Raw genomic sequence first — 25,696 nt, 5'->3', positions numbered from 1 at the left:
TTTTTTAAGACTGTCAGAATGAATATTTTGTAAAACAACACCAAAAAATAAAAAAAATATTCCCTTAAACAACATTAATCAGTTATTTTCCAGTCTTTCAGACCAAGACATGGGCCTGTTATATTAATCAGAAAAACGGGGTGATCCAGTGTATTGTGTGGCTTGAGTAGTTTATATAAAAAATTATAAGTCATTTGTAGGGTGGAGAACAGATTCAGAATACTTTATTGATCCCAGAGGGAAATTGTTTTGTTACTCACACTGAAAATATAAATATGAAAGATTGAAAATATAAAGTGAATTTTTTATATTCAAACAAAGGCACACAAAGTGCAATGTTAAATTAAAATAAAATGTTCCAATTCTAGTGAAAATGTAATGGACGGACAAATCAAGGAAAATCAAATGAAAAAAGTCACCATTTATTTTAACCATTTGGATGAAATAAATCTTAAAACAAGGCTCATGGTAACAAAAACATGTTTTATGATATTAATTAAATGTAATTCAATAAATAAATGCATTGATACATTTTTATCATTTATTATTATTATTATTCGAATATGTGGCTATATATGCTCATTTTCTAACAACTCTTTTAACTATATTATATTATATTATATTATATTATATTATATTATATTATATTATATTATATTATATATTCCCTTCTGTGACTCGCTCAATAAAGTTTTTTCTTCTTAAAAAAAAAACATGGCTGGTGAGTTGACCCGGATGTAGTTTCCGTGAGTGAGGCACGTGTTCCCCCTGCAGCAGCATGAGTTGAGGTGGTGGTGGCATTTGGAACAGATGTCTGTAGAGATGGTGGAGCTCTCAGTGAAGGCGGCGGAACCGCTCCGGCCCGCCGGTAACCTGCAGCAGAACCGGGTCTTCCTCGACTTCTTCTGGGACCTGGCCAAACCGGATCAAGAGGTCCGACTGAAGGCGGTGGAAAACCTGATACAGTACCTAAAAACCAACAACAAGGTGAGGCAGACTGCGATCGGTGTCACTGAGAGACGGAGCGTGGTCCCGCTGCACATGTACTCCTCAGAAGTTTTCCACTAGTAGTTTTAGAAGTAGTAGTTGTACACATAGTGTCGTATGGAGAGGTGGGAGATGTTTTCATATGTAACTGATTATATGACTGGATATCATACAGGATGTCATTGACACACTGAAGTATTTCAAGTATCAAGAATTTAAATACTCATATAACAGTTTCAGGCCTATATTATTAACATAAGGCACTATTACCGTAACTACCTACTTTATCAAAACTTGTTAAAATACCTTGTATACAGTATAAGAATCAAAACATTAAATAAAATTACTTAAAAATATAGTAAACCTTTTCTTACCGTACTGCAAGCAGAAATACTGTAAAGCACAGTAAAGTATTTTACTGTCAAGGGTCAAGGATGAAGGATAAAGAGTGCACTTATAAAAATGTCTGAGTTTAGTATGTAGTATTTCTTGTATAAGTATATTCCAGCATATATATGATTCCACACAGTGTTAAAGTGTCTGTAGTTTCAAAGTTTTAAATCATCTTTCTTCATGTTTTGCAGGAGGATGAGTTGGAATACACCTTTAAAAGGCTGGTGGATGGACTGGCTCACACACGGGAGACTGCAAGACCTGGGTTCAGCCTCGCTCTGGGGCAGGTGAGTGGAGTTTATCCCCATCTATCTTTGTCTGCAGCCCTGCCTCTGCGCACACATCCACAGCTTCAGCCACATCTTTGTTTCAGGGTTGGGGGTAATAAACACAGTGCAGGAGTTCAACACTACTTTTAATAACAAAAATCCTCTTTATTTATCTTCATAAGTGATAAAATTCCTGGATGTGGCTTTTATGTGCTAAGAGATGGTTGTGAGACCTGCTATGATGTATAGTTTGGAGACTTTGACTGACAAAACAATAGGAAGCTGAGTTGGAGGTGGCAGAACCAAAGATGTTAAAGAGTTAGAGAGGTGAGGCTGAGGTTGGTTTAGAGATGTAGAGAGGAAGGATAACAGATGTTTAATACGGAGCTGCCAGCCAGGAGGAAAAGAGGAAGACCAGAGAGCAGGTTTATGATGATGTGTAGATAAGGAAGACATTGCAGAGCGTTGGCACGACAGAGGAAGATGCTGGGGGGATGTTCAGATGATCTGCCATGATGACCTTTAGATGTCAAAGATGAAGATGAGGAGAAAGAGGCAAATGTCACAGAAGTCACAGAAGCAGATGAAGAAGACAAAGAAGATAGAGACAAAGAGAGAGAGAAGCGATGATTTGTGTGTAAAAGACTTATACACACCTTTTTTTTGGCACATTTTTGTACATACAAAAGTGTCACTATAAGCTTTGTAAAGCAATAGGTTATGACATCAGCATGTACACATATACCTAATAAAGTGGTCAAGATGTGTTGCTGTTACTCTTCATTAAAGAGCAAATTCAAAAGTCTAAGGAGTAGATGTGATCATGTTAAAAGCTAACCAGTCAGCTGTAAAGCCCCGCTTTAGATTCATCTTAAATTAGGGTGGTAGCCAGAAGTTTCCAGGGTGTCATTACGTAAACTGGAATTTGTTTTTCCCCCTTGTCAAACATGGACATACCTCCTGAATGAATCATCCTTTGCTTTCTGTCTAGCATGGACAGTCTCCCTTTATTTGTGTATCACCTTCTGTACAGCGTCATGCAATTTAAAGTGCTAGTTTTGCCTTATTTTAAGATGAGTATTGAACTGAATATATTGGTCCTAATGTGGGTTTTGGAGTGTGTACAAATGCTGTTTTGCTGCTAGTGTTAGGAAAGTGCTCTATAATAACTGAGCTAAGCAGTAAAGTTTCCCTTATTTTTAGGTTTTGAGTGCCTTTGAAGATGTCTCCCTGCAGAGTATACTCAACAGAATCAAAGAAAAGCACAACTTGCAAGGAGCTAAAAAGGTGAGTTTTGGGTGTTTGGTCTCTTTTAGCACCAAAATCGATGAATGCAATCTTTGAACTTGTTTCATCTTTTGTCTTTCAGAAATTTTCCAGAAATGCTATGTTTGGAAACTTGTTTGGTGTTCTTGCCCTTCATCAGTCCAACCGCCTCTCTAAGGTAAGTTTTCTCACATTTTTAGCATACTTGGAAAAAATTTTGCTGCATTAAAGAGGAGAATGTGCCTGAGACAATATACTGAAGATGCTTGCAAATATTTAAGGGATACCAATCATAGGGAAAGCAGGAAAAAACAAAAAAAGATCATGTTTGCATCACTTTCAGGTCTTTGTACGGTTGTATATTTCACGAGAGATTTAAGATCCAGGTGACAGAGGAGATCCAGGACAGCTGATGCTCTGTCAAATACGTTGTGGTCTCTGAGCTCTCTGTCTTGTTTCTGTGCAGGAGCCGCAGGTGGTGTTGGGATGTGTGACGCTCCTGCAGAGCCTCAGTCAGCACAAACAACACCTGAAGGACCTACCCACCAAGACCATGATGGACATCCTCGCTGAGGTGACAGCTGCAGCCTAGTTACTGCTACAAAAATAGTGTTTTTCAACTATTTTCAGGGGTTTTCTGACTCTAGTGTATGTCATCCTGTCCATCAGGTCCCTGAGGAGGTGTTTGAGGAGGTCCTCATGGGAGCCCTGCAGACTGACCTGGAATCTGCTTTCAGGACTCCGGAGCAGCTGCAGCTACTGCTGGTAGCTCTGCAGCGCTTCCCACAAACCCTCAAACCCAAGAAACTGAAGAAGTTGCTGGGCTCCTCCACCATCATCAACGCTGACAACATACCCAAGTAAGAAGCTTTCACAAACACGCACATCTTCTGCTGCTGATCTGAATGTTCATTTTAGCTTACACTGCTCTGTGCTGGCTACACTACTTAAAGTGCATCCTATAATTATGCACCACTTTCCCCTTCTGGGTCTGCTAATCAGCAGCTTCTGACTGAACTGTCTAATCTGATGTCTGGCAGAATAACAGAAGTGTTGAAGACGGCAGCCCACGCTGTGAAGAAGGAGCGCATCCTCCCAGCAGTGGTCCTGGACCTCCTGAAGCTCTCTCTGAAGGAAGACAGCTTTGAGCTCTTCTGGAATAAAGCCATCACCGATGGCATGTTAAAGGAACAGCCGGGGCCAACTCAGTGAGTCCTGTCAGCTTTAGAGGGAGCCTGCAGCCCGTTGAACAGTTAGCCCTTTAAAATGAAGTAATTAAATATTGTTATGCTCACTGGAAATGGTTTTATCAGATGTGAACTAACTGTGGTAGACAACTGAGTGCTGCACTAGATGAAACAGCACTTTTTTAATACCACTGACTTCGTTATCCTGTATCAGACGTAAGTGCAGACATCTTCATGTCAGGAATTTAGCATGAAAATTAATAACTCAGCAGTTTGTGTTGATTTTAAAGTCAAACTTGGAGCAGGAGGGTGTAGGATTTAATCTGCAACAGCAAATCTGACACTATATTGTCGCTGTGTTTAGTGCTCACTTTGCTGCTTTGCTTTAGTAACACTTGACAGAGGTGGAGAGAGAGCACACCTGTTTCTGCAGGATTTACTCTTCTTTTTTCTTTGATTTGTCTTGTTTATTATGTCATTGTGCTCAGCCCTTCTGCTGCTTTCCCATCTGTGTCCAGTTACATGAGCTTCCGTCTGCTGGGCAGCACCCTCCCTCTGCTGTCCACAGCCCAGCTGAAGGACGTCTTGTCTGGAGAGGTGATGATGAACTATGGGGAACACGTAGTGTCTGCTCAGGTCAGTGCCACCGTCTAGACTTGACTATAAAGAACAGCTTCCACTCTTCAATGTCATCTAATGGGACGAGCTAATAAAATCTGCACACTAGAGGAGATTGCTTGCAATGCTTTCTGCTACAAGACCTGCTAAAATGAGCCTAGTGTTACTGTACTTGTAGTAATTTGTGTAGTAAAATGTGCCATGCCTATAATTCATAAAGTGAAAATTTCCCAGCAAATGACCTACAGTCTTTCACCAAACACAGAGGTCATGTGATCATTTTACTTTAGTTGACACCAAGCAGCAATATCACTGGTTTGTATAGCACTGTATCACTTCCAGCTTGTTGATGAGGGTTTCTTTCCTGCAGAATCAGTGCCAAGTCACCATGTTAAAGCTGTGCTCACACATATTAAAGCTAATGTAGGTCCGCTTCCATCTTTTCTCACTCTTAGAAACCGGACCGCTTCAAGCTGGCCCCTGAGATGGACGTCTTTGTGTCGGACTTCTTGGAAGGCTGTCGGGACTCAGACAAACAGCTGGCAGTGATGGTGGGTTTCTCCTCCCTCACCAACAGAGGCTACCCCGTGGTGCCGTCGGTGTGGAAGGTGGTGCAGCACCTTCAGCCTGCAGCTCTGCAGGGCTATGTGGAATGGCTTAAGGACATATTCCTGCAGCCTCAGCTGGACAAGCTGCTGGACATCAGTACTCACAAGAAGAAGGACAGCAAGGGCGGACAAGATCAGTGAGTGCATCTGCTGTTGTTTTTGCTAGATCGTGCAGAGAATGTGTGCTGAACAGGGCAAAAGAGGCACGGAAAGTGGATGAATGCAACTTGTTGATTATCTTTCCTCAGGAAGGAGGAATCTGTATTCCGCCTGAGGAAGTGGATTGTTTCCCGGCTCGCCTCCATCATTGACAACCACCAGGTGAAGAAGCAAGAGGATCTCATCATGGATGTGGCCAGGTAAGACTTGTTTGAGCGCTGTGAAGTTCTTTGTTTGATGAAGAGGAGGTTATTCACTAGTGTTTCTTTGTTTTTGTTTTTTTTCCCAGGTTTGTCTTTTTCCATGCTTTCTTCAGCGCCAAGAAGGCCTCGGCCGACATCTCGGAGACAAAGACGAAGCTTTCTGTTCCAATCGACGATAAAACCAGAGCCGTGCTCGTTAATTCTTTCTTTGGGTGAGAATTGACATTTTCTCTGCAGCTTTTAAATATCACCCGCTGATGGCTGTATTTTATTTCTCTGATCTTTTTCTTCAAGAAAAATTGAGCTGTCATTCAGCTGTCTTCTGTTTTTCCGCTACCCAGACTTCTCCTGTCCATGCACCACATGCCGCTCACTGAGGACGCAACCGAAGGCGCAGCTGTCAGCCAAAAGCGGGTTCTGGGTGTGACGGCTGACGGCACCATGTGGATCTACCACCTGGTTCAGTACGCGCAAGCCCTGCTTAACCAGCCAAAACACGTCCAGAGCAGCCAGCCCTTCAGCCCTGAGCAGAGACAAGCCTGGGACAGGTAGGGAAGCTGGAATATGATGTAATCTTTACATTTAAAGGAGTTTTGCTTATTCACCTGTGCCATTTTTGATTTGTTTTCTTCCAGCATGCTGGAGTCTGTGGCAAACCTGAAGAAGAAGGCAAAGAAAAGCCAAACAGCAGAGAGCAGCGCGTTCCAGCAGCTCTTCCTATTGGTCGGCATGCACCTCTTCAAGGTACAGCATCCATCAGCTTGTTTACAGTTGGTTATTTGTACACATTAAACCTAAATTAGCTGAATAAGAGCAGCGTAGTAACACTTTTCTTCCCAAAGGCCCCTGAGGAGCTGCTGGACATCATGAAAGACCTGCAGAGCTGTATGGAGAAGGCTCAGGAGAAGAAGGCCAAAAAGAAAAAGAAAAAAGAAGGTCAGGCCTTGTGATAAAAAGCAGCAGCATCACGAAGCACATCTCTTTTCATATATATAAAGAAATGCTTGAGCATTTTTGGCAATGCCAGGAGTTATGAGAAGGTCAACATTGTTTTTATGTCTGTGCTTACCTTCCCACTGCTTCCTACACTCGAAGCAGCAGGACACAGACAACCTCGCTATGCCCAAACTTTTGAAATATGCTTCACAGAAAATGAAAGTGAGCAGAACAACCTAGAAATCCAAACATATTTTAGCGTCATATTTGACGGTCTGTAAGCTGTACCTTTTTTTAAGGTAAGACTGAACTTCCATATTTAAGTATCAGTAATTACTCCCGTTTTTGATCAAATTAACCAACTAAATTAATTCATAGTCACTATAGAAATGTCCATGCAGTTGGTGGAGACCAAAAGCGAAGCTAAAAGCAGATTATTCGGCATAATTTTGTTCACCTTCTGCAGAATTTCTTAATAATCGGCTTATTCCAATTAAAATTAAAAGAATTTTGTGTTCTTAGTTTATTGTGCTTTCTCTTAGGAAGCCAGAGAATGAATAAGCGAGTGCTGCTTTTAAGTGTATGAATGTGTTGGATGTTTTGAAATGCAGCCACAGAACAGGAGGAGCCCGAGTGGGTGGAGGTGATGGTGGACATCTTGTTGTCGCTGCTCTCCCAGCAGAGCAGACATATCAGACAGGTGTGCAAGACGGTCTTCTCCTCCATCTGCCCCCACGTTACTGCAGCCGCCCTCACCGCCATCTTAGATGTAAGTAACACATACGGGGTCATTATCGGGATTCCCTGTAGACACTCATGAAATTAACATAAGTCAGGTTATCAGTGTAATGAAACTTTAACCAGAGCCTTTTATTAGCTAAGTTTTTTTTTTTCTGTTCTTCTTTCATCACATGACCTAAATATGGCCACTTTTTTGTCATGTGACAAAGATACACCAAGAGTGCTGTGGGGTTTCTGCATTTTTCAGGGTTTCCTGATGACACTTTTGGTTCATTCCACATTAACTGAGCAAATGTTTCCAATCTGACCATCTCCAATTCCCCTGAAAAAAAAATTTCCAGGGTGGTGATACACATCTTAATAGGAAAACTGCCAGATTGTAGCTTTCTATTATTAGTTTGCTCATAAAACCCCCAAATCAAAACATGTGTTTGCGATGAAGTTAGTGTGTTTTCACGCCTTTTCTGTGGAACCATTTTCAAACAGCTATTTAACTGTAGCTATTTATTTATGTAATAGCTACATAGATAATTTTATTCAAATTTTAGGCCAAATATCTATTTTTGGCTTTGATTACACAGACCTGAAAAAGTAAAGCCATGGAGCAAATGTATTTTATGCCTTTATCTATAAACACAACAGATTTCTGGTATTGGACGCTTTTTGTTTACGATTGTTTTGCACCTGTGCTATTGACCTGTGGAGGCTTTGGTTGCAGGTAAACAGTCTGTGTGAAGAGTAATGTGTTGGTTAGCCACGGCAATTTTTTATTTTTATTTTTTGTAAAATCTGCCTAAAATAATGAGTTTCCTGCTTAATTTTGCCAAACAGCCAAAAAAGGAATGCATCAGTGATTTCCGCACAAAGTCGGTGTTATTTGTAACAACAACATTTTGTACTATGTGTAGGTTTTAGACCCAGAGAAGGATGACGAAGAGGACGCCGCTGTGGTTGTCGAAGATGACTCAAACGCAACACAAAAGAAGAAAACAAACGAGGAAGATGATGAGGAGATGGAGGTCAGTTGTTGTCAAACGTATTTTCTGTTATCAACCTTTTTCTGTCTTATGCACTGAATTCTACTCAAACATAAATTATTTATCTTTCACATGCCGATTGTTTCTATCTTTACGGTTACAGTTTATTCTTTTAGACACAAAACGTTGTTTATTTTAGTTATTCAGTTGTTGTTTTTTTTGTTTTGTTTTTTCAGGATGACAAATCTGATGAATCTGATGATGATGATGATGATGATGATGACGACGAGGATGACGACTCTGAAGATGAAGCAATGGAGGAGGAGGAAGGGGAAGATGAGAAGATGGACGAGGAACCAGTGGACCAGAACTTCCGCATGGAGCTCATGAAGGTCCTCCAGCAGAAGAATGCTCTGGTGGGTGGTCAGGCTTTTCAGCTTGTCCGCTCAGATTTCAAATGAACTTTTAATACAAAGAGCCCACTAAGGCCGAGCAGAGGCTCATCACAGCAGCAGTGTTCATTAGGATTCACCAAAGTGTTCTGTGTAAAGACACCGTGGTCATTAAGTGCATTAATCTTTGTCATCCTGGGAGCAAATTTTATGTGCGTAAATAGAAAACGTGACCAAAATTAAAATTTCACAGCCGTTTAGTCAGCATCGTCCACAGTGCCGGCATGAAATCTACAAAAAAGCAAAATCCTGCAAATTAATATTCATCATACATCTTGTCATTAGTCCACCTCTCTCTTCATTAGAGATTAGGATGACGAGATTGTATTCCTCAGCACCACATTTTGGGCTGTATTTTGTAATGCCATCGTCATCCTTTAGCCTAAAGCAGGAAGATAAAATTGCAACAGAACGTCACCAGTAACTTGTTTAACAGCTAATTTTTAGAAAGATGCAATAAAAACTGAGCAAGTATTCTGTATTTTGTCTGCTGTTTAAGCTCTTTTAGCCCGACTTCAGTTGCAGCATAACTGCAAGCCTCTTTGCAACCCACCTCCCTCCCAGTTCCATTTATTAATTTTAATACATGTGTTTGAAGCTCAGCTAGAATAATTTAAGTTTAGGTGGAGCCTAACAGAAGATGTTTCACCTCAGAGACCTCAGGCTAGAGCTATAATTCAGTGCTTCAATGTCAAAGTAACACAGTTGTACTTCATATTCAGGCCACAGTGGGGGATGCCAGCAGTGATGAAGATCTGGATGATGAAGCCATGATGGAGCTGGATAAGAGTCTGTCAGCGCTGTTCTCAGAGCAGAAGAAAAAGCTCCAGGCCAAGAAGGATGAGAAGACAAAACTACAAAAGGAGAAGACGCTGGTCAGAGAGTTTAAGATCAAGGTAGCTTAAGCTCAGTCCTGTCAAACACATCTTTAACCCAGCACAGCATGACACTAAGAGGAGAGACGGCGAGAAGTAAAATACAGACCTTTCTCATCCCATTGTTTTGCTCTTGTAGGTGTTGGACCTGATTGAAGTGTTTGTGGCGCGGCAGGCTGGCAGCCCTCTCGTCCTCGGCTTGGTTGAGCCTCTGCTCGCCATTATCGAGCGAGGAATGAGCTCTGGCAGTGACCAGCAGGAGCAGGACTTCCTCCGCCGGACGGCAGACATATTCAGGTAAACACATGTGAGCTGTGGACTGAGCTGACTGTTAGTGTCATAATTAATTTAAAATCTTTGGTGTTGCGATTTATGTCTCATGTTTAATTTGAAATGTTCACGTCAGCGTTTTTATCCACTGGAGATCAACTACAAAACACTTTTGCTTGTATTACTTCATTTTATTTATTGCAATTTGTAAAATTTCAAGTTCAAAGCTGGTGATTTGAGTGTATTTGGAGAAACTGAGAGACAATTTATAAATCCATAGATGGCAGGAATTTCAGAGGATAATAGCTTATGTTCTTTCAACAGTGGCTATTGCTGCTTTTGAACGTTTAGTTTCTCTAACTGTATTAGATCTCTGACGTGGGCAGAGCAAATCAGTTTGGAGGAACAATTTTACAATAACAGACTTTATGAACATCAGTGGGGTACATTTCAATTTAATCTGCTGAATTAGACAAAACAGATTTTCTCAAATTAATAAAATTTACTTTATTGCTCTGGGGTTTCAGATGGCTTCCAAACCCACCACCACACACAGAATTAATAGGGTGTGCATACATCCACTTCTTACCCTACCCTGCTAAGTAGTAGGTTGAAGGTTTCAGGTACCCAGCTTGTATCTAAAAAGACAAGGTGATACATTTTAACAAGGCCCAAGCTCATGTCTTTAAATCTAAGTACTAAGTTCAGGTCAGTCAGGGTTTCAGCCCTCTGTGTGTTTGTCTTTGAACCCTGTTCTGAACTGACATGGCTGCTCGAGCCCTCCTGCAAGACTGCAGTTACAGCACTCATTGGATTGACCAAGACTCAGATGGGAAAGTTCAAGGAACAAAGTGATCTAAGGAGATATGTGGATTTACAGAAGTTGGGTAGGTCTTCTGGAGCCTTTTTTTAAACTGTAGATTTCAAGATCATTAGCTCAAACAACTGTATGTAAGTACAAGTTATTCTTATGTTTCACCAATTTGCCAACGTGTGGAAGAAGATCCAAACTGCATCATCCTCAGATGAGAGGAAATTGGTTAGGATGTTCAGGAACGACCCAGGAAATGTTTTATGGTCAGATGAGATAAAGATCGAGCTGTTTGGCCACAATGACAAGAGATATCTTTGGAGGAGTAAAGGTGAGGCTTTAGAAATCTACCACTGTACCAAGCATGGTGTAGGTAAAGTCATGCTCTGTGGCTGTTTTGCTGCCAGTGTTACTGGAATGGTGGAGTAATGAAGGAGGACTAGCGGTACCTTAAAATTCAGTTTCACCTCAAATGAACAGCTGGGTTGAAACTCGAACACATTTGTGTGTTCCAACAAGGCAGTGCACCCAAAAACACATTAAAACTAGTTTTGGAATAAATAAAGCAGGCTAACATTAAGTTTCTCGAACAGCCTTCACTGGTTTTGTCAACTCGGCCACAAAGCCAGGAAACCGACAAAGGTGCATCTGGTTGATGCGCACCTCTCATCAAAGGGACATTGAACCACATATTTCTGGGTGTATGTATAAGTTTGACCAAATTAATCATATTAAATTCAAATTCCCTGTTGTTTTCGAAGTCATTAAAGATGTAGGCTGCACAATCATCTGAATAAAAAATAAAAACAGTTCAAAGGGGAAAAAATTGCCATGACGTTCATGCCCATGACGAGTACGTGTAAACTTCTGACCACAACTGTAAGTCAGATAAGCTGTTAAGAAAGTGGATGAATGGATGAGTAATGACAGCTTCCCCTGAGGTCCTCCTGAGTGTTTGATGTCTCTGTTTTTATAGGAACCACCTGTGCAGGTCCAAGGTTTACTGCAGGACTGCCGGTGACAGACAGGGGGAGCTCCATGACCTGCTGGAGAAGCTGGTCACCAAATCCCAGAAGCTGTCTGACTCCTCAGTCTCCCTTTACTACTTCAGGTACAGCAGTGATGTTTTTTTACGGAGCTGAAGAGAAGATGATGTGACACCACCGTATTTCTAAATGTGTGAGAAGAGTTATTTTTGCCTTAAGTGTGTTGTTTTCTCCCTGCAGTGCTTCTCTGTATGTGGTGAAAGTGCTGCGAGGAGCCCCTCCTGCTGAGACCACAGAGGAGCAGGCCGACGTATGTTCACACACAAGTACACAGACACACACACTAATTTCAGCCATCATGTTTAGCTGCTCGCAGGGGGTTGCCTGTCTAGATCAGAATGTGTGCGTTTTGGTTTTTTTGTGTTTTTTCTTCCAGTTTTACCCAAAACAAGTCACATAAAGGACAGGACAGGCTTTCTTTTTTTCTTTTTGCTTGTAGGTCACACAGTTGGTCAGTAGACAGATGGTAATTAAACATTTACACAACAGGCAGGTACTGTTCTTATGTTTTCTCTCATGTTGTGCTCAGCTGTGCACCAGATTCCAGGTCTGTTTCTGGACTTTACTGGGTTAGAGGAGTGTCCTGGATAACTCGGCCCCCTTTTGACCAGATTATTCTCTCGTCCTTGAACGAACTTTTGTCCTTACTCACTTCTGAGTATTTTCTGTTTTTCTCAACTTTTTTTTTTGGACAAACAGTGCTAAACATAGCAGCATTCCCACAATAAATCCCATAATATGACACCAGCAAACATTCGATTACACGATGATGTGGCTCCAGAGCTTTTAAATTGGGCTAAGTCCTATTTAAAAGTGCAATAGATGCTGGGAGGAAAGAGAGCTTATAGCGGTTTGTTTTATAGCTGCTTGCTTTGTACTGTTTCCCTGAGGGTAATAGCTCGTGCCGTGAAAAAGGATACAGGAGGGATCATTAACCATTTTATGCGCCTGATGAATGACAATTTTTGTTCCTATGTTGTCTGGAAACATTTGTTTCCTGTGATTTTCATGGCAGTTTTTACCAGTTCAGTTTAAATTTTACTGTAAATAAGCCATACCAGCCATTACTATTTAGGATGTACTAAAGTTAGCATTAATGTAGAAAGTTTTCTTCTTCTACTTGTTTGCCCGTCTGTGGTCCAGTTTTGAGTTACTTTCAGTTTCCTCGACTCTCCATTTTTTTACTTCTTTGCTTTCTCGGCCAGTGGGGCACTCTTTCCTCTTGCCGCTTCCACAGTTACTGCTTTTATTCTACCATCCATTATTTCAACTACCTTGGGGAATCTACTGATAGCTACAGAGAAGACGAAAGCACTTTTCCTCTTCCTGTTTTGGTTGTGCAGTCAAGCCTTCATTATCCCAAGAGAGCTAATACCCAGCAGGAGAAAAGCACGAACATGAGCCCTACAGAAAGCCAATATTAATGCCAGCGCTGTCTGTGCTAACTGTAGCGATGACATCATGAAATCAGTGATTGCTTGACAACAATAAGTTAAATCCAAACAACTTGTCTATATTGATTTTAATTAAGAAAATGATCTGTTAATAATGAAATGAGTCCTGTGAATCCTCAGTTTAATGACAGGCTGATTGGTGGTGGTGTGGTGGTGGGGGGCATTCACCAGATGTTCCATGCACGTCGCCAGCGTTGCGTGATGCTGCTGCTGTCAGATGTTTTCATAAGACTTGTTATTAAAAGTGTATTGACAAAGATTCCTTAAATAAGCTTCTGTTCCAGCAGACAGTTTGGGATTTGTTTGTCCCAGTTTTGACATATCTGTCTCTTCACGCCTCCACACCAGTGAGTGGATGTTCTTTTTCCACAAATAGTGTTACCGTTAATCTGTTTGTTTTTTTTGTTTTTTTTGCCTTTTATTTTAAATGATGGCTCTTCTCTCTTCAAGTATTCAAGCAGACACGACAGTAGTCAAGTTTCAATCTAAATGATGTGCACATATCTGTTAAAACATGCAAATGAAAGTGTGTTTCTGTTTGTTTGTGCCTGTACACTGAAATACTGCTGGTCCTAATTCTAACATCCTCAGCGCTCAAAACTCGGGGGGGCACCTCTGTTCTGTGTTTTGATTTTTTTTTTTCTGACATCATTTTATACACCACATTTTTCACCTCACAACTTTTTCTTCACATTTATACCCAAAGTGAAAATTATAGTTGTTCTTGGCAACTAATTAAGAAAAGAAATTAATTACCTACTAACTAACTAACTACTAACTAATCACCTTTTCTAAAGCACTCAGAAAATAGTCTTAATTGAAGCCATTAATCACATTTTTTATTAAACAAATATTATTTTGCTGAGTGTGGCTAATGTTAGCCGCGGTAGCACCGGCAGATTTCTTTTCTTGCAGATTTCCCTCCACAGACCTGTGCACAATGTAGTTACTCATATTCAAGTAGGCAGCCTACGCACAGCTGCTCATAATCAAGATCAAAGTACTGCAAAGCTGCTTCAGTTAGTCGTGCTGTCATGTCTTTAAGTTTTGCTTGCATACAAATTCCTGTCATGGAGAGAGGTGTCTGGTGGCAAGTGGCTACATGAAACAGTTGACTGCTTTTCATTAGATGCACCTGGACAACTGCTAGGATCAGAGTGGGGGGAGAAAGGCAGTTTAAGTGACTTTGAATGTGGCATCATTGTGGGTATGAGTATTCCACAAACTGCTGATCTGCTGGGATTTTCCCACATACCCATCTTATTGATTGCCTTATTTATGTCAGTAGATCAGGGGGAAATGGCCAGAGTACTTCAAGCTGATAGTAAGGCAGCTGTAACTCAAATAACCACTCGTTACAACCTAGATATGCAGAAGAGCATCTCTGATACTGCAGCAGAAGACCACACCAGGAGCTTCTCTCTTCAGCTGCTAACTGAGGCTAATATTCGCACTGCCTTACCTAAATTAGGCAATCAAAGATTAGAAAAAAGTTGCCTGGTCTGATGAGTCTGGATTTCTGATGCAGCATTAATTTCAAACTTGTTTCTTGAACTCAGTGAGTTCACTGTACTTGGCTGACAAATATTGAACAACTGTGTGATGCTCTCATATCAAAACGACTAAAATCTAATGTTTCCAGCACCTTGTTTGATCTACGTCATGAAGAATTAAAGCAGTGCTCAAAGCAAAAGGAGCTCCAACCCTGTACTAGAAAGTGTTTGTAGTAGCAAGAGTAGCAGCGATCGTCTACTTGAATAATCGCATGCTTTCCCAGTAAAAACACAAATGGCTAACTGGAATCCAGCCATGACTAATTTTATTATTTAGGCTTGTTCTTTTTGCTTTAAATTAGCATCTGAACCCCAATGTCTGCTGTTTGCTATTTGATGTGTGCAGCTGAAGTTCATGGGTAATGTCGACGTGGATCGGGTCTCCACTATCTTCAGAGATGCTCTGTGCTCCTTCATGAGCCGGAGGAAGAGCCCACTCACTGCTCAGATGTTCATCGACTTATTCGTCAGATTCCCTGTGAGTAAAAACGCACACCTCAGTCCGAGTGCAGCCGCTCGCCTCTGAAGCAGTAACTGACATTTATGTGTTATTTGTAGGTTTTATGCGTGAAACTGTTGGACACAGCAGTGCAGAACATCACATCTGGAGTCAGAGAACATCAGCAGGTAAAAAGTTTCAAACCCCCCAATTTTGTTTGTTTTGTTTTTTGTTTTTGTTGTTTACTATAGGAACAGTTAAGCAGCCTAATCCTAAATGACAAACATGAAAGAGTTCTCTTCTCCCATCATGCCATGGGAATAAAACTGAAAGATGATGTCATTTACTAACTGATTGAGAACTTAAGATCATCTTCACTTTGGGAAAACTCCCACATGAGCAAGTTAAACAATTAGAGCACATATGGCTCATATGGTGCTGTCTGCTAGAGTAAAGTTTCAAATAAAGCTGTGATGCCCAGTCCTCGGTTGGTGTGTCACTCTGAATAAGTAGACCTGTTCATGAGTTTGGATCCTTGACTTATTGTGCCATATGGTGTTTCAATATTAAAACATAGCACTGGTGATATTCTGTATTTATTATATTGTCAACAGATTCCATAAAAGCAATAAAGTCAACTGTTTTTAGTAGCTCCCTGCCTTTCCGCCTTTAATGAGATATAAAACTAAAAAAAAATAGCTCACAAATATTTATAATAAATAAAGACTGAAACAGCTGGGAGCAAACTGCACTTTTTTGGCAAGCATTAATTTACATTTATCGCTCTACTAAGTATTTACAGCAGCAGGACAGCATGTCCATGCACATTAAGAAGCATGTGACATCACAAATCATTTTAATACACCGACAGACTCTATACCATATAGGGTTTACTTGCTTTATAATAAATGTATTGCTGGTTTTGCTCCTAGAGTATCACCAGAGTTATCCTTTAAAGAGTTTCCTTTAAGGATAAGAGAAGTATAGTGACAACGTGGCTGTAAAACAGTGATTTAACTAGAAAATGACATAAGCGTAACCTTACTTTTATATAGGAATAAATCCAGAATACAATCAGCTGGCAACCAGTTGAGTCAGGCCCCTATTGCAAACGGACTCACTGCAGACAAGTTGCACTCATCAGTGGAGACTGCCAACATGCTGCCATCAATCAGTCAATGTGTCTGCATTTATATGAGATGCCAGCAGTTATGTGAGAAATTAGCTGCATGTTTTTTTTGTCCCGTGTTCTGTCTTTTACCCCCAACCGATCACGGCAGATGGCTCTCCGTCCCTGAGCCTGCTTCTGACGGAGGTTTCTTCCTGTTAAAAGGGACTTTTTCCTTCCCACTGTCGACAAGTTGTTGCTCCAAGGGGGGTCTCTCAGTATGATTTTAGGGTCTCTACCTTGCAATATAAAGCCCCTTGAGGCAACTGTTGATCTGATTTGGCACTATTTAAAAACAGTTGAACTGAATTGAAAGTTATTTTGTTAAACTTCACCAGTCTGTCTGCATCAGACTGCAATTGTTTGGAGACAGATTATCTCCCACCAAGCAACCAGCGCAGTCGCCCTGCAATCCAAATTTGTCCCCCAGAAGTTGACGGTGTTGCACGCTTGACCTTTGATGACCAGTTGGTTGCCGCAAAGTACTTGCAGTCATTTTCCAACAGGAAAAAAATTCAAGCAACTGAGCCATCATCCAAATTTATGCATTTTACTTATTTGTCATGTCAAAATGTTTTTTTTTTTCCATTAACACATTTTTTTTAGAACAACAATAACAAAGTAACCGAAAGAGAAACACAACAGCAATCTGCTTTTGTTCATCAACTTACTGTCTGCATCCTAAGAGATTTAAAAAAAACAAACCAAAAAACAACAACCTCAGACTTAATGTTATTTGCTGGCAATTTTTCCCATTTACACACCTTTGTCCACTCCTGTTTTCATTTTATTCATTCATTTATTTGTTCATTTTCAGGCACAACAAATACCTATATTGAACATAAAATACACAAAACAAAAAACAAAAATTGCCTGAAAAAGGAGTGGGACGAAGAAAACTTATTAAATCCCACCCCTATACTCACTCATCAACAAAAAAAACAATAAACTTCCCGCAGCTACGCCCATCATTGCATACAGACCCATCAACAGCCCCGGGCACATACAAGCATCTAAACGGCAGCTCGCAAACAACAATTAGAGCCTTCATAACTGAATACAGAATATATAAATTATAAATTGCATTACCACAGGTAACAGGCAGTAATAACTACAAGTAACAAACACACATACATATACATACATATATATCTACACACACATGTACATATATGTACATACATACGCACACTTTTTTTTTTTTTTTTTGGAATCCATACCAGCAATGGTAAGAGAACAGACATTACAGAGCACACTAAAAACCATCATTGAGTATACTGTGACCAGACCAACTGTTTGTAGAGAAATTTAAATCTATGAATATTTTTGCATTGTTTCAGTTGTAAACTCAGACTGTTCCAGATTTTCACACCACATACAGACACACAAAAACCTTTACGGGTTGTTCGAGTTCTGGGTAATTTGAATTCTCCAAAGCCTCTCACATTATAAACCTTTTCTCGAATTTCAAATCTAGTTTGTAAATTTGCCGGTAAAAGTTTAGTAAAAGCTTTATACAAAATTATGGATGTATTGTAATTAACCAGATCCTGGAATTTAAGTAACTTTGCCTGAAGAAAGAATTTGTGAGTATGATCTAGATAACCAGCCTTGTGAATAATACGCATCGTCTGTACTACGGTTTCTGTGGCGTCTGACACATTTAAAATAAACTAAAAAAACATTTCAGCATGTTTATTCTTATCTCGAAATGAGATGAGGTGAGATTTTTCTGTTAGCATTGTGTCTGAGCTGACTTTTATTCCATGGACACATTATAAAAAATCATAAATGCTAATTTTTGATTAAAGTGCTCAATTTAACTTTAAATTCTTTGTCTTACTTGCTTCATTGTGTGTGTGTGTGTGTGTGTGTGTGTGTGTGTGTGTGTGTGTGTGTTTGTGGGTGTGTGTGTGCGTGTGTGTGTGTGTGTTCAGGGTCAAGCGTGTGTGTTGGTGTTGCGGGCGATGCAAAGCAGGGAGGTTCAGCAGCAGCTGAGCGGCCCTCAGTGGACCGAGCTCTGCGAGAAGGTCAAAGGTCAGCTGGCAGCGGTGAGTCAACACACCTCTGCATTATAGCCGGTGCTCAGGTGGTAGAGCGAGTTATCCACTAATCGCACAGATAGCGATTTGATCTTCTGCCCCTCACATGACAAAGCCTCCCCAGGCAAGACACTGAACCCGATGGCAGGCCTTTTCCCTCATTTAAATTCTGTAAACCTCTGCTTGTGGAACTGATTGAAAGTCATTTTTCCTTGAGTATAGCAGCATGAGGCCATAGCTGCACATCATGTCCTCACTGTAAGTAGAGGCATTCATACACCAGCATGCTTCAGGCTTGTTCGCATTTTTATTATATTATTCCAGAAGGTTTATGAGATTGCATCGTCCTGTGATAAATGATGATTAGAGCCGCTGCTCTTCTCGCTGTCCTCTGTGTGTCCTCCAGAGAGTGGAGGGTGAAGACATGCCTAATTGCATGCTTCTGCAGGTCTTCTGCAAATAACCCCACCTCCTGTCTTTTTCCTCCCAGACCAAACGACACGACCAGCTGTACTACTTTAGAAACTTAGTCGTGAAAAAAAGTGTTTTCAAAGAAATTGCACATAAATCCTAGCTTTTCTCTTCCATCAAGAATTATTTATCATATAATAACAATATTTCAAAAATGCAGGTGTAGGCTTTCATTTATCCAACTCAGCTGTTCCTCTGTTTTAATATTTATAAGTAATGTTTAAACATTTATGGTAATATGTAATGGAACATGATGCAGTTGTACTCAAATATAAGTGTCTATTAAATTAAAAACCTCTGCAATCTATTCTTGGAGGCTTTTATTTTGATAGATAGTAAAGTACTGGAGCAAACATTAAAATGTCCTTTTAGCTGTTTACATTTACATTATAATGTGTTTTAAATAGGGGTGGGCGGTATAAACGGTATACGGTAGAAACGATATAAATTTGGCCAACGGTAGAGATTTTGACTATACCGCTCTACCGCGATAGAGCATGTTGATGGTGTCATCATCAAGCTGCGCCTGTTTTGGTCGAAAGCATTGCAGCGGCTACATACAACATCATCTGCAAATTATGCCGGGCGGCAGTAATAGCAAAGAGACGAAGCACTTTTGGAATATGGTGAAAGCCGAAACCTGAGGTTCCTCCACTTCCCTACCATTGATTCATTAATGCTGAATTCTCTCGCAGCTGCTCTATTCCTGTGTTGGTGCAGTATATTAATGACTAACCTCGTATTGTGGATGGGTTATCTCAGTTGTTTTCCTAACTGAAGTTTGGTCCGTTTGCAATCACATGTCAGGACATGTGATTGCATTTGTCCCTAACCACCAGAAACTCTCACGTTAACTTTCATCGAGTGGAAAAATATTAGCGCTCATCCTCCAGCTTCACTGTGCTAATGTTATGCTAACATAGCTGTGTCGCTAGCGATCACGTAGCACATCATTATAAACCAGCTAGCCCAACTTCACTAACCTTACAAACGTCACTGCTGTTTAGTTTTCTGTCTTCATTTATGTTGGAAGTGATAGCAGAGCTGTACGTTTGAATTTTTTCAGAAATCTCTCAGTCAGAACATGCTATATCATACTTAGGTACCTAGCGAAATTAGCGAGCTAACTTCCTGCTAGCTTCTAACTCCTTTAAGTGTAATAAATTCTGTTTTTATGGATGCCTGGATGTTAAACTTCATAGTTACACCTGGTAAAGCAGCAATGCTGATCGTTTTATTAAAGATGAAAGAATTTTATACAGTTTTTTAACTGTCAGTGATGCTGCAGTGTTCGTTTGACTTTGGGACCTGAAGTAACGGAGTTTAGGACCCAGATTACTCCGAGATTTATGAGCGCCTTAGTCCGACAAATACGGCAATAATGACGGCCCCCTTGCATGTTCTACAAAAAAATGTGTCTGACAGACAAATTCTAGTTTCACATCACTGAAGTGGCACCGTTTTTACAAACTAATTCTGGTTCATCCGTTTCACTCAATGATCCGCTTTCTCCCTTCTCATTCTCCGTTGCCGTCATGCTTTTTCGGCCGTGTGCCTATGAAAACAAAGGCACTGCGCATGCGCGTTTTACCCACATTCTATCGCTATATTCTATTTTCTTATCGTTGCCTAACATTGTACCGGTATTACCATGAACGGTATAATATGGCCCAGCCCTAACTGGTAGCACGAGAAGGTCCCCGCACACCTTCCAGCTCCACCTCCATCTGTATGAAGGGATAGGCAGTGACATGTAGCCAGACTGAGTGTAGCAGAAGTGTTCAGTGCCACAGAAAGCAGCTGTCCAGATGAAGTCAGGTCAAAATGTTTTCGAGTTGTTTCATCTAATTCAGATTGATTCCCTTTATGTCCTCAGATGTCAGTTATAGATCTGATTTTTAAAGGCCAGATAGACTCGAAGAAAATCTTGAGCAGAATGTATCGTTTATTCAATGCACAGCTCACCAGTGTAGTATCTTTAAATTAAATAGGAAACTGGGGAAAACATCCCAGATTCAATTTGGCAAAAAAAAAAAAAGTCATAAAGAGGATATATACGTCTTCAGCATGCCTTTGACACGCAGTAATGGAGTTTAAGGTTGCACATGGTCTTTATTGGTCAGGTTATCAGAAATGCAGATAGACCTGGATGCTACGTGTGACGAATGCAGATGGGCCAGAGCTGCACTGTTACATATGTTGGCTATGTACAAAGCTACATAGATCCCATTAGATATCTCTCTTACTGTGAGCGTGTTATGAATGTGATGTCTTCTCTGTTTTCTTTCTAGATGAAAAGGACTCTTTGTCTCTAACATTTGGCCATTAGAGACGTTATGTGTCATATTCATTTAGAAAAGATCAGATTCACCATTAGACGATCTGCTGGGAAATTATATCCTACCATTTATATCCTTTGTTGGAGGTATTGCAGCGGCTATTATTAACACGCAACCACAATGTCGTTATTGTACGTGAGGTTTGCAACAAAATGACCACTTATTTTTATATATTACTCAATGACGTCTGATTATGTTTATATCCTTCATCTGGTACTCTAAGGGGGAGGTGGGGGGAGGTTTGAGATGCAGTTGGTTTTTATAGTCTGTACTGTGTTTTGTTGTGGCAGAAATGGAATAAAAAGACAGTTTAGAGTTGAGAAACTAAAGAGAGAACTTAAAGTGGAGCTATTATGTTTTCCCCTCTATTTCTGCCCTATATAATGGTAGATGCTCCTATTAATCATGTCTGGAGTTCAAATACTGAAGCCATGTGCAAGTGAGCCAAATACTCACTTTCAGACTGGGTTTTTTCCCCCACTATTGGATCCAAGAGAGTGGATCTAATATAAAATGGTCCTCTCAGGTACACCGCTCTGATTGTGAGCAGCCCCTTCATTCATCATTATCTGAAAGGAATAAGGTCCCAGAGTACAGTGTATATATGTGATTAGCTCATGTTTTAAATAAACACAGGAGACATGGTTAAGATAATGCTGACTGATTAGGTTCATCTTCACCTACCAAGAGGTTTAAATCAGCAGCCATAAACAGTAGTTACATAATGGGCCAAGCTGTCAAATCAGAAGCAAATGAAAACAGCAGGATCAGGCGTTAAGGCCAACATGGACATGAGTCTAATCCCATTATCATCATCTTTCTAGAGTCTTCGACAAGTTGGTCATGCTGAGAGCAAGGTGGTGAAGGAGAAGGCGGTGAAAACTCTGGAGCTCTGCCAGTTTATAGTCAAGCACGTTCACCAGCAGGTAGGTTTGCATGGAGTGTTGAGATGAGAAGAAGCAGGTAACGTGTTTCCAGTTTCTGACTCTGTTGCATGCTATGTGTAGAAGCTGTCTGTGGATTTGGAGCCCCTCCAGCAGGTCCTGCAGTCCCTAACCAGCGTGATTGCTTTCAAGAAGACCGGCAAGCTGGAAGACACCTACTGGGCTGTGATGAAACACTTTGGAGTAACGTGAGTTATTTTGGCATCTCTGAAATGAAGAGCTATAGAGGTGATTCTCGTGCAGAAATCAGATTAAAGGGAGAAATCAGGTTTGTGCAAAGTCCTTGTGTCCGTGCAGCAAGTGAGTAATCAGATTTCCTCGCCCACACACACCAGTTTGGTGCCAGGGGTCGCTTATTTTAACTCGTATTAATGAAGCTCAATGTAAGGGTATGTTCTCGATCCTCGTTTCTTCTGTTAAATGCTACACATGGGTGCCAGGAGCTCACAAGTATAAATCACACCATGCTTGGGTGCATATTGTAATCCTCAGGCTTTTACTTAATAGCTGCCAACCCCCAAGAAGGACTCAGTGGGAAAGATTGGTGCACTAAGTCGTATTTCTGGAGGTTTTTTTAAATGTTTGCAGACTTTCTCAACCTGTAATACTGACACGTATTAAACAGCACAGATTCATTCAGTGGCAGAGTTTGTTTTTTTTTTAATGATGGATATCCTTGCGATGATTTTTCTTCTGCACTGATGGCAGGAGTTCTGATTTATGGGTCGTCTTGTTGATAAATGGCAAAAATCTTCCCTTGTTTAAGATGAACTGATAACATTTTGGTGTTTGAAGGTCTAGCTGACTGTAACCTCACAAAACCTTTCTGCAAACCATCGTTTCCTTTCATATGCTGATTACTTTAAAGTTTCGGGGATCCAACTTTTTCAATTTGGATCCTCATATTGATAGCTCAGCTTATCTACCGATGACCGAGTACTGATCCGGTATCAAATAAAGGCTCAAATAACAGTTGCTTTCCTGACTTTAAAACAAAAGTCAAAGCGGCTTTCAGCTACTCCATTATTCACAAATGGTCGTCACAGCAGGTAGCTCTGCATGTTTGATTTGACACTGAATTTGCACCAGATGCTCTTCCTGATGTGACCCCCCCACCTACTATCTCTGTTTGGAGATAAATGCATGAAAGTGTAAAAATAATGCATGCATGCATGTATGCATTATTATTCACCAAATGTATCTTGACTCCTGAGTATCTCCTGCATTCTGCTCTTAATCATGGTTGCAGTAGTTCTCTTCCTTATTGTGTGGAGTGGAGCAGACATGAAACAAGTTGCTTTACACTTAAGACAGCAGGATAAGGAAAGCAGTGTGGTATGCTTCCTCCAAGCTATGTTAGCTCTCCTTCTATCAGCCAGCAGCCACTGCTGCTGAATAGTAAGCACAGCAAATAACACTGAAATAAATGGATCATGTTGCTAGCCATCCACAATCTAAATTTCTGAGTCTGTATAAGATTGATATTCAGTTCAAATGCCCAGATTGGAAAAGATGGTAAAGTAAAAACTCATATTCATTTATTAATATACCCCAGTATCGTTTGATGTGATTTAAAGCTCTATTTTCAAATGTCTTTAAAGGCATTTGAAGGTACAAATGTTTTATTTGATAGCATAAAAAATGAGAATGACCAGCATTATTGGGAAAAAAAAGGAAAGAACAAAACACTTTTACACAGAGACGGGGAGAGAGAAATCACTTTTCCACTTTCAGATGATGAGCATACGCATTTCTCTCTGCCATTATGAAACCCTTTGACTGAGTAATAGAAACACTATTTCCTGTCTGAGCGATAAGACACTATTCTTTTCTACACCTTGAGCCAAGTATCCACTTTTTTTCTTTTTTTTCTTTTTGCTCAAAGGGAATATCCAGTATTGATTAAATAAACCTCCATCTGTTCTATATCTCCTCGGGTTATTCTGGATGTAAAAAAGCCAGCCTGTGATGGTATTTAATATCCAAAGATCCAATCTAGGACAAAGAAGTTGAGCCTTTCTTTTGTGTGCTGCAGGTATAAATGACTTGCTGTAATTTCTGCTAGAATAAAATGTAAAAATAAATGGGAAGTCATAACTAGGAAGGATTTTGAAGTGTTAGTAGTAGCAGCATTTTATCAAGGACGAATGTTAAGTGTCTTCTCGTTCTTTGGATTAGATTGTTCTGAATTTTGTTCATGTCCATTAGAAGTTCCTGCCTCAGTTCCATAATCCTCACATACTGAGTAAAGGACATTTAAAGGACAAACTGTTCTGAAGTTTTAGGTTTGGGGTAGTTAATCTGTGTTTTAATAGAGTTTCAAATTGATTGATGATTCAGTTTTCGGTGCTTTGGTTGCGATACTTAGGAGGTAGAGCAGTTTGACTGCAAATCGGAGGATCAGTGGTTCGATCCCTGGGTACTCCAGCCCACACCTCAAGGTGTCTTAAAGAAAGATGCCGAATGTTGCACTCCATAAATTCATTAGCATACTTAATGTGTGTTTATGTAGTGCTTTTCTAGTCCTGCTGATGACAGTTTAAACAACGAGTCACATTTAACCGTAGATTCATACAGCACTTTATTTACATAAACAAATTATTTCTTGACCACAGCAGTTGTTTTTTAAAAAATAAAATCTGTCATGTTGACCTTGTGTGTGTTGCAGGAAACCTAAAGCTGAAAAAACGAAGCCTGAGAAGGAGACAGAACAAGAGTCGGGCCCCGCAAAGAAGAAGGGTTTTCTGCCAGAAACCAAAAAACGTAAGAAGCGCAATAAGCCTGTTTTGGAGCCGGCAGCAGGCAACACGGCCTCCACAGATAAACCAGGGACGGAGAAAGGACAAGGCAAAAAGAAGCAAGACAAGAAAAATAAACAGAAACGACCCAATGGTGGCGCGACAGCATCACAGCCCAACCCAGCCAAAAAGAGTAAAACGGAGTCTGAGAGCAAAGCAGCCAAGAAGAAGAAGAAGCCCAAACAGAAGAAAGAGGGAGGAGGGCAGATGTAATGTGGAGACTCCTATTTAAATGGACACAGAAACGTTTTTGTAATTTCCTTTGAAGACGCTTTGTTTTCGTCTTTCTCTGGTTCTCACATCTTTCTATGTTAAATTACGAGGCTTTTAATGTGTGGGAAGTGAATTAAGAAAGACTATATTTTTCCCAGTATATGACTGCTGTTATGAGAAAAATAAATGTGATGTTTCCTCCTGGAAGTTAATCAACTTGGCCTCCACTTCAGAACATTTATATAGTTTTGTTATTCGGGTATGTAAAATGTTAAAAAGAAACAGCAAGGACTTGTGTGAAAAACATGAAAGCATGGATCCATCATGCATTGGATCAAAAGTTCAGGCGTGAGGTGTTGGTGTAATGTTTTTGGAGCTCCTGATTACTGGCTGATCTACAAACCAATTGTATACTGGAAAGTCATGGGCTTATGAAATAATCTTAAACCTGTAAAATTTTTATAAAAGTATGTTGAG

The 25,696-nt window shown here is 40.4% G+C and overlaps 1 protein-coding gene across 1 annotated transcript; it reads left to right on the top strand.

The window, feature by feature from the left end:
* The first annotated feature begins 746 nt into the window (after window positions 1-746).
* Window positions 747-25,696, top strand: mybbp1a (MYB binding protein (P160) 1a). The gene is made up of 27 exons (XM_005923170.2): window positions 747-987; window positions 1,572-1,667; window positions 2,853-2,936; window positions 3,019-3,093; window positions 3,382-3,489; window positions 3,585-3,775; window positions 3,956-4,123; window positions 4,621-4,738; window positions 5,176-5,465; window positions 5,577-5,687; window positions 5,777-5,902; window positions 6,032-6,238; window positions 6,326-6,434; window positions 6,533-6,626; window positions 7,238-7,395; window positions 8,276-8,386; window positions 8,581-8,760; window positions 9,519-9,692; window positions 9,811-9,968; window positions 11,729-11,863; window positions 11,979-12,048; window positions 15,152-15,283; window positions 15,364-15,432; window positions 18,350-18,463; window positions 22,089-22,190; window positions 22,272-22,396; window positions 24,877-25,696. Exons 1-27 carry the CDS (start codon window positions 811-813, stop codon window positions 25,217-25,219), a joined length of 3,825 nt encoding a protein of 1,274 aa, XP_005923232.1. The 5' UTR covers window positions 747-810; the 3' UTR covers window positions 25,220-25,696.

Source organism: Haplochromis burtoni, unplaced genomic scaffold (genome assembly GCF_018398535.1).
Source record: "Haplochromis burtoni strain Fernald_Lab_line unplaced genomic scaffold, NCSU_Asbu1 Contig_66, whole genome shotgun sequence".
Taxonomy (NCBI): Eukaryota; Metazoa; Chordata; class Actinopteri; order Cichliformes; family Cichlidae; genus Haplochromis; species Haplochromis burtoni.
Note: the sequence above shows the minus strand (reverse complement) of the source record. Positions and strands in the feature narration are given on the sequence as shown.

Coding starts and splice junctions, on each gene's coding strand:
- mybbp1a (XM_005923170.2), top strand. CDS start 811: ATGTCTGTAGAGATGGTGGAGCTCTCAGTGAAGGCGGCGGAACCGCTC. Junction 3,094..3,381: donor AGTCCAACCGCCTCTCTAAG/GTAAGTTTTCTC, acceptor GTTTCTGTGCAG/GAGCCGCAGGTGGTGTTGGG. Junction 5,466..5,576: donor AGCAAGGGCGGACAAGATCA/GTGAGTGCATCT, acceptor ATCTTTCCTCAG/GAAGGAGGAATCTGTATTCC.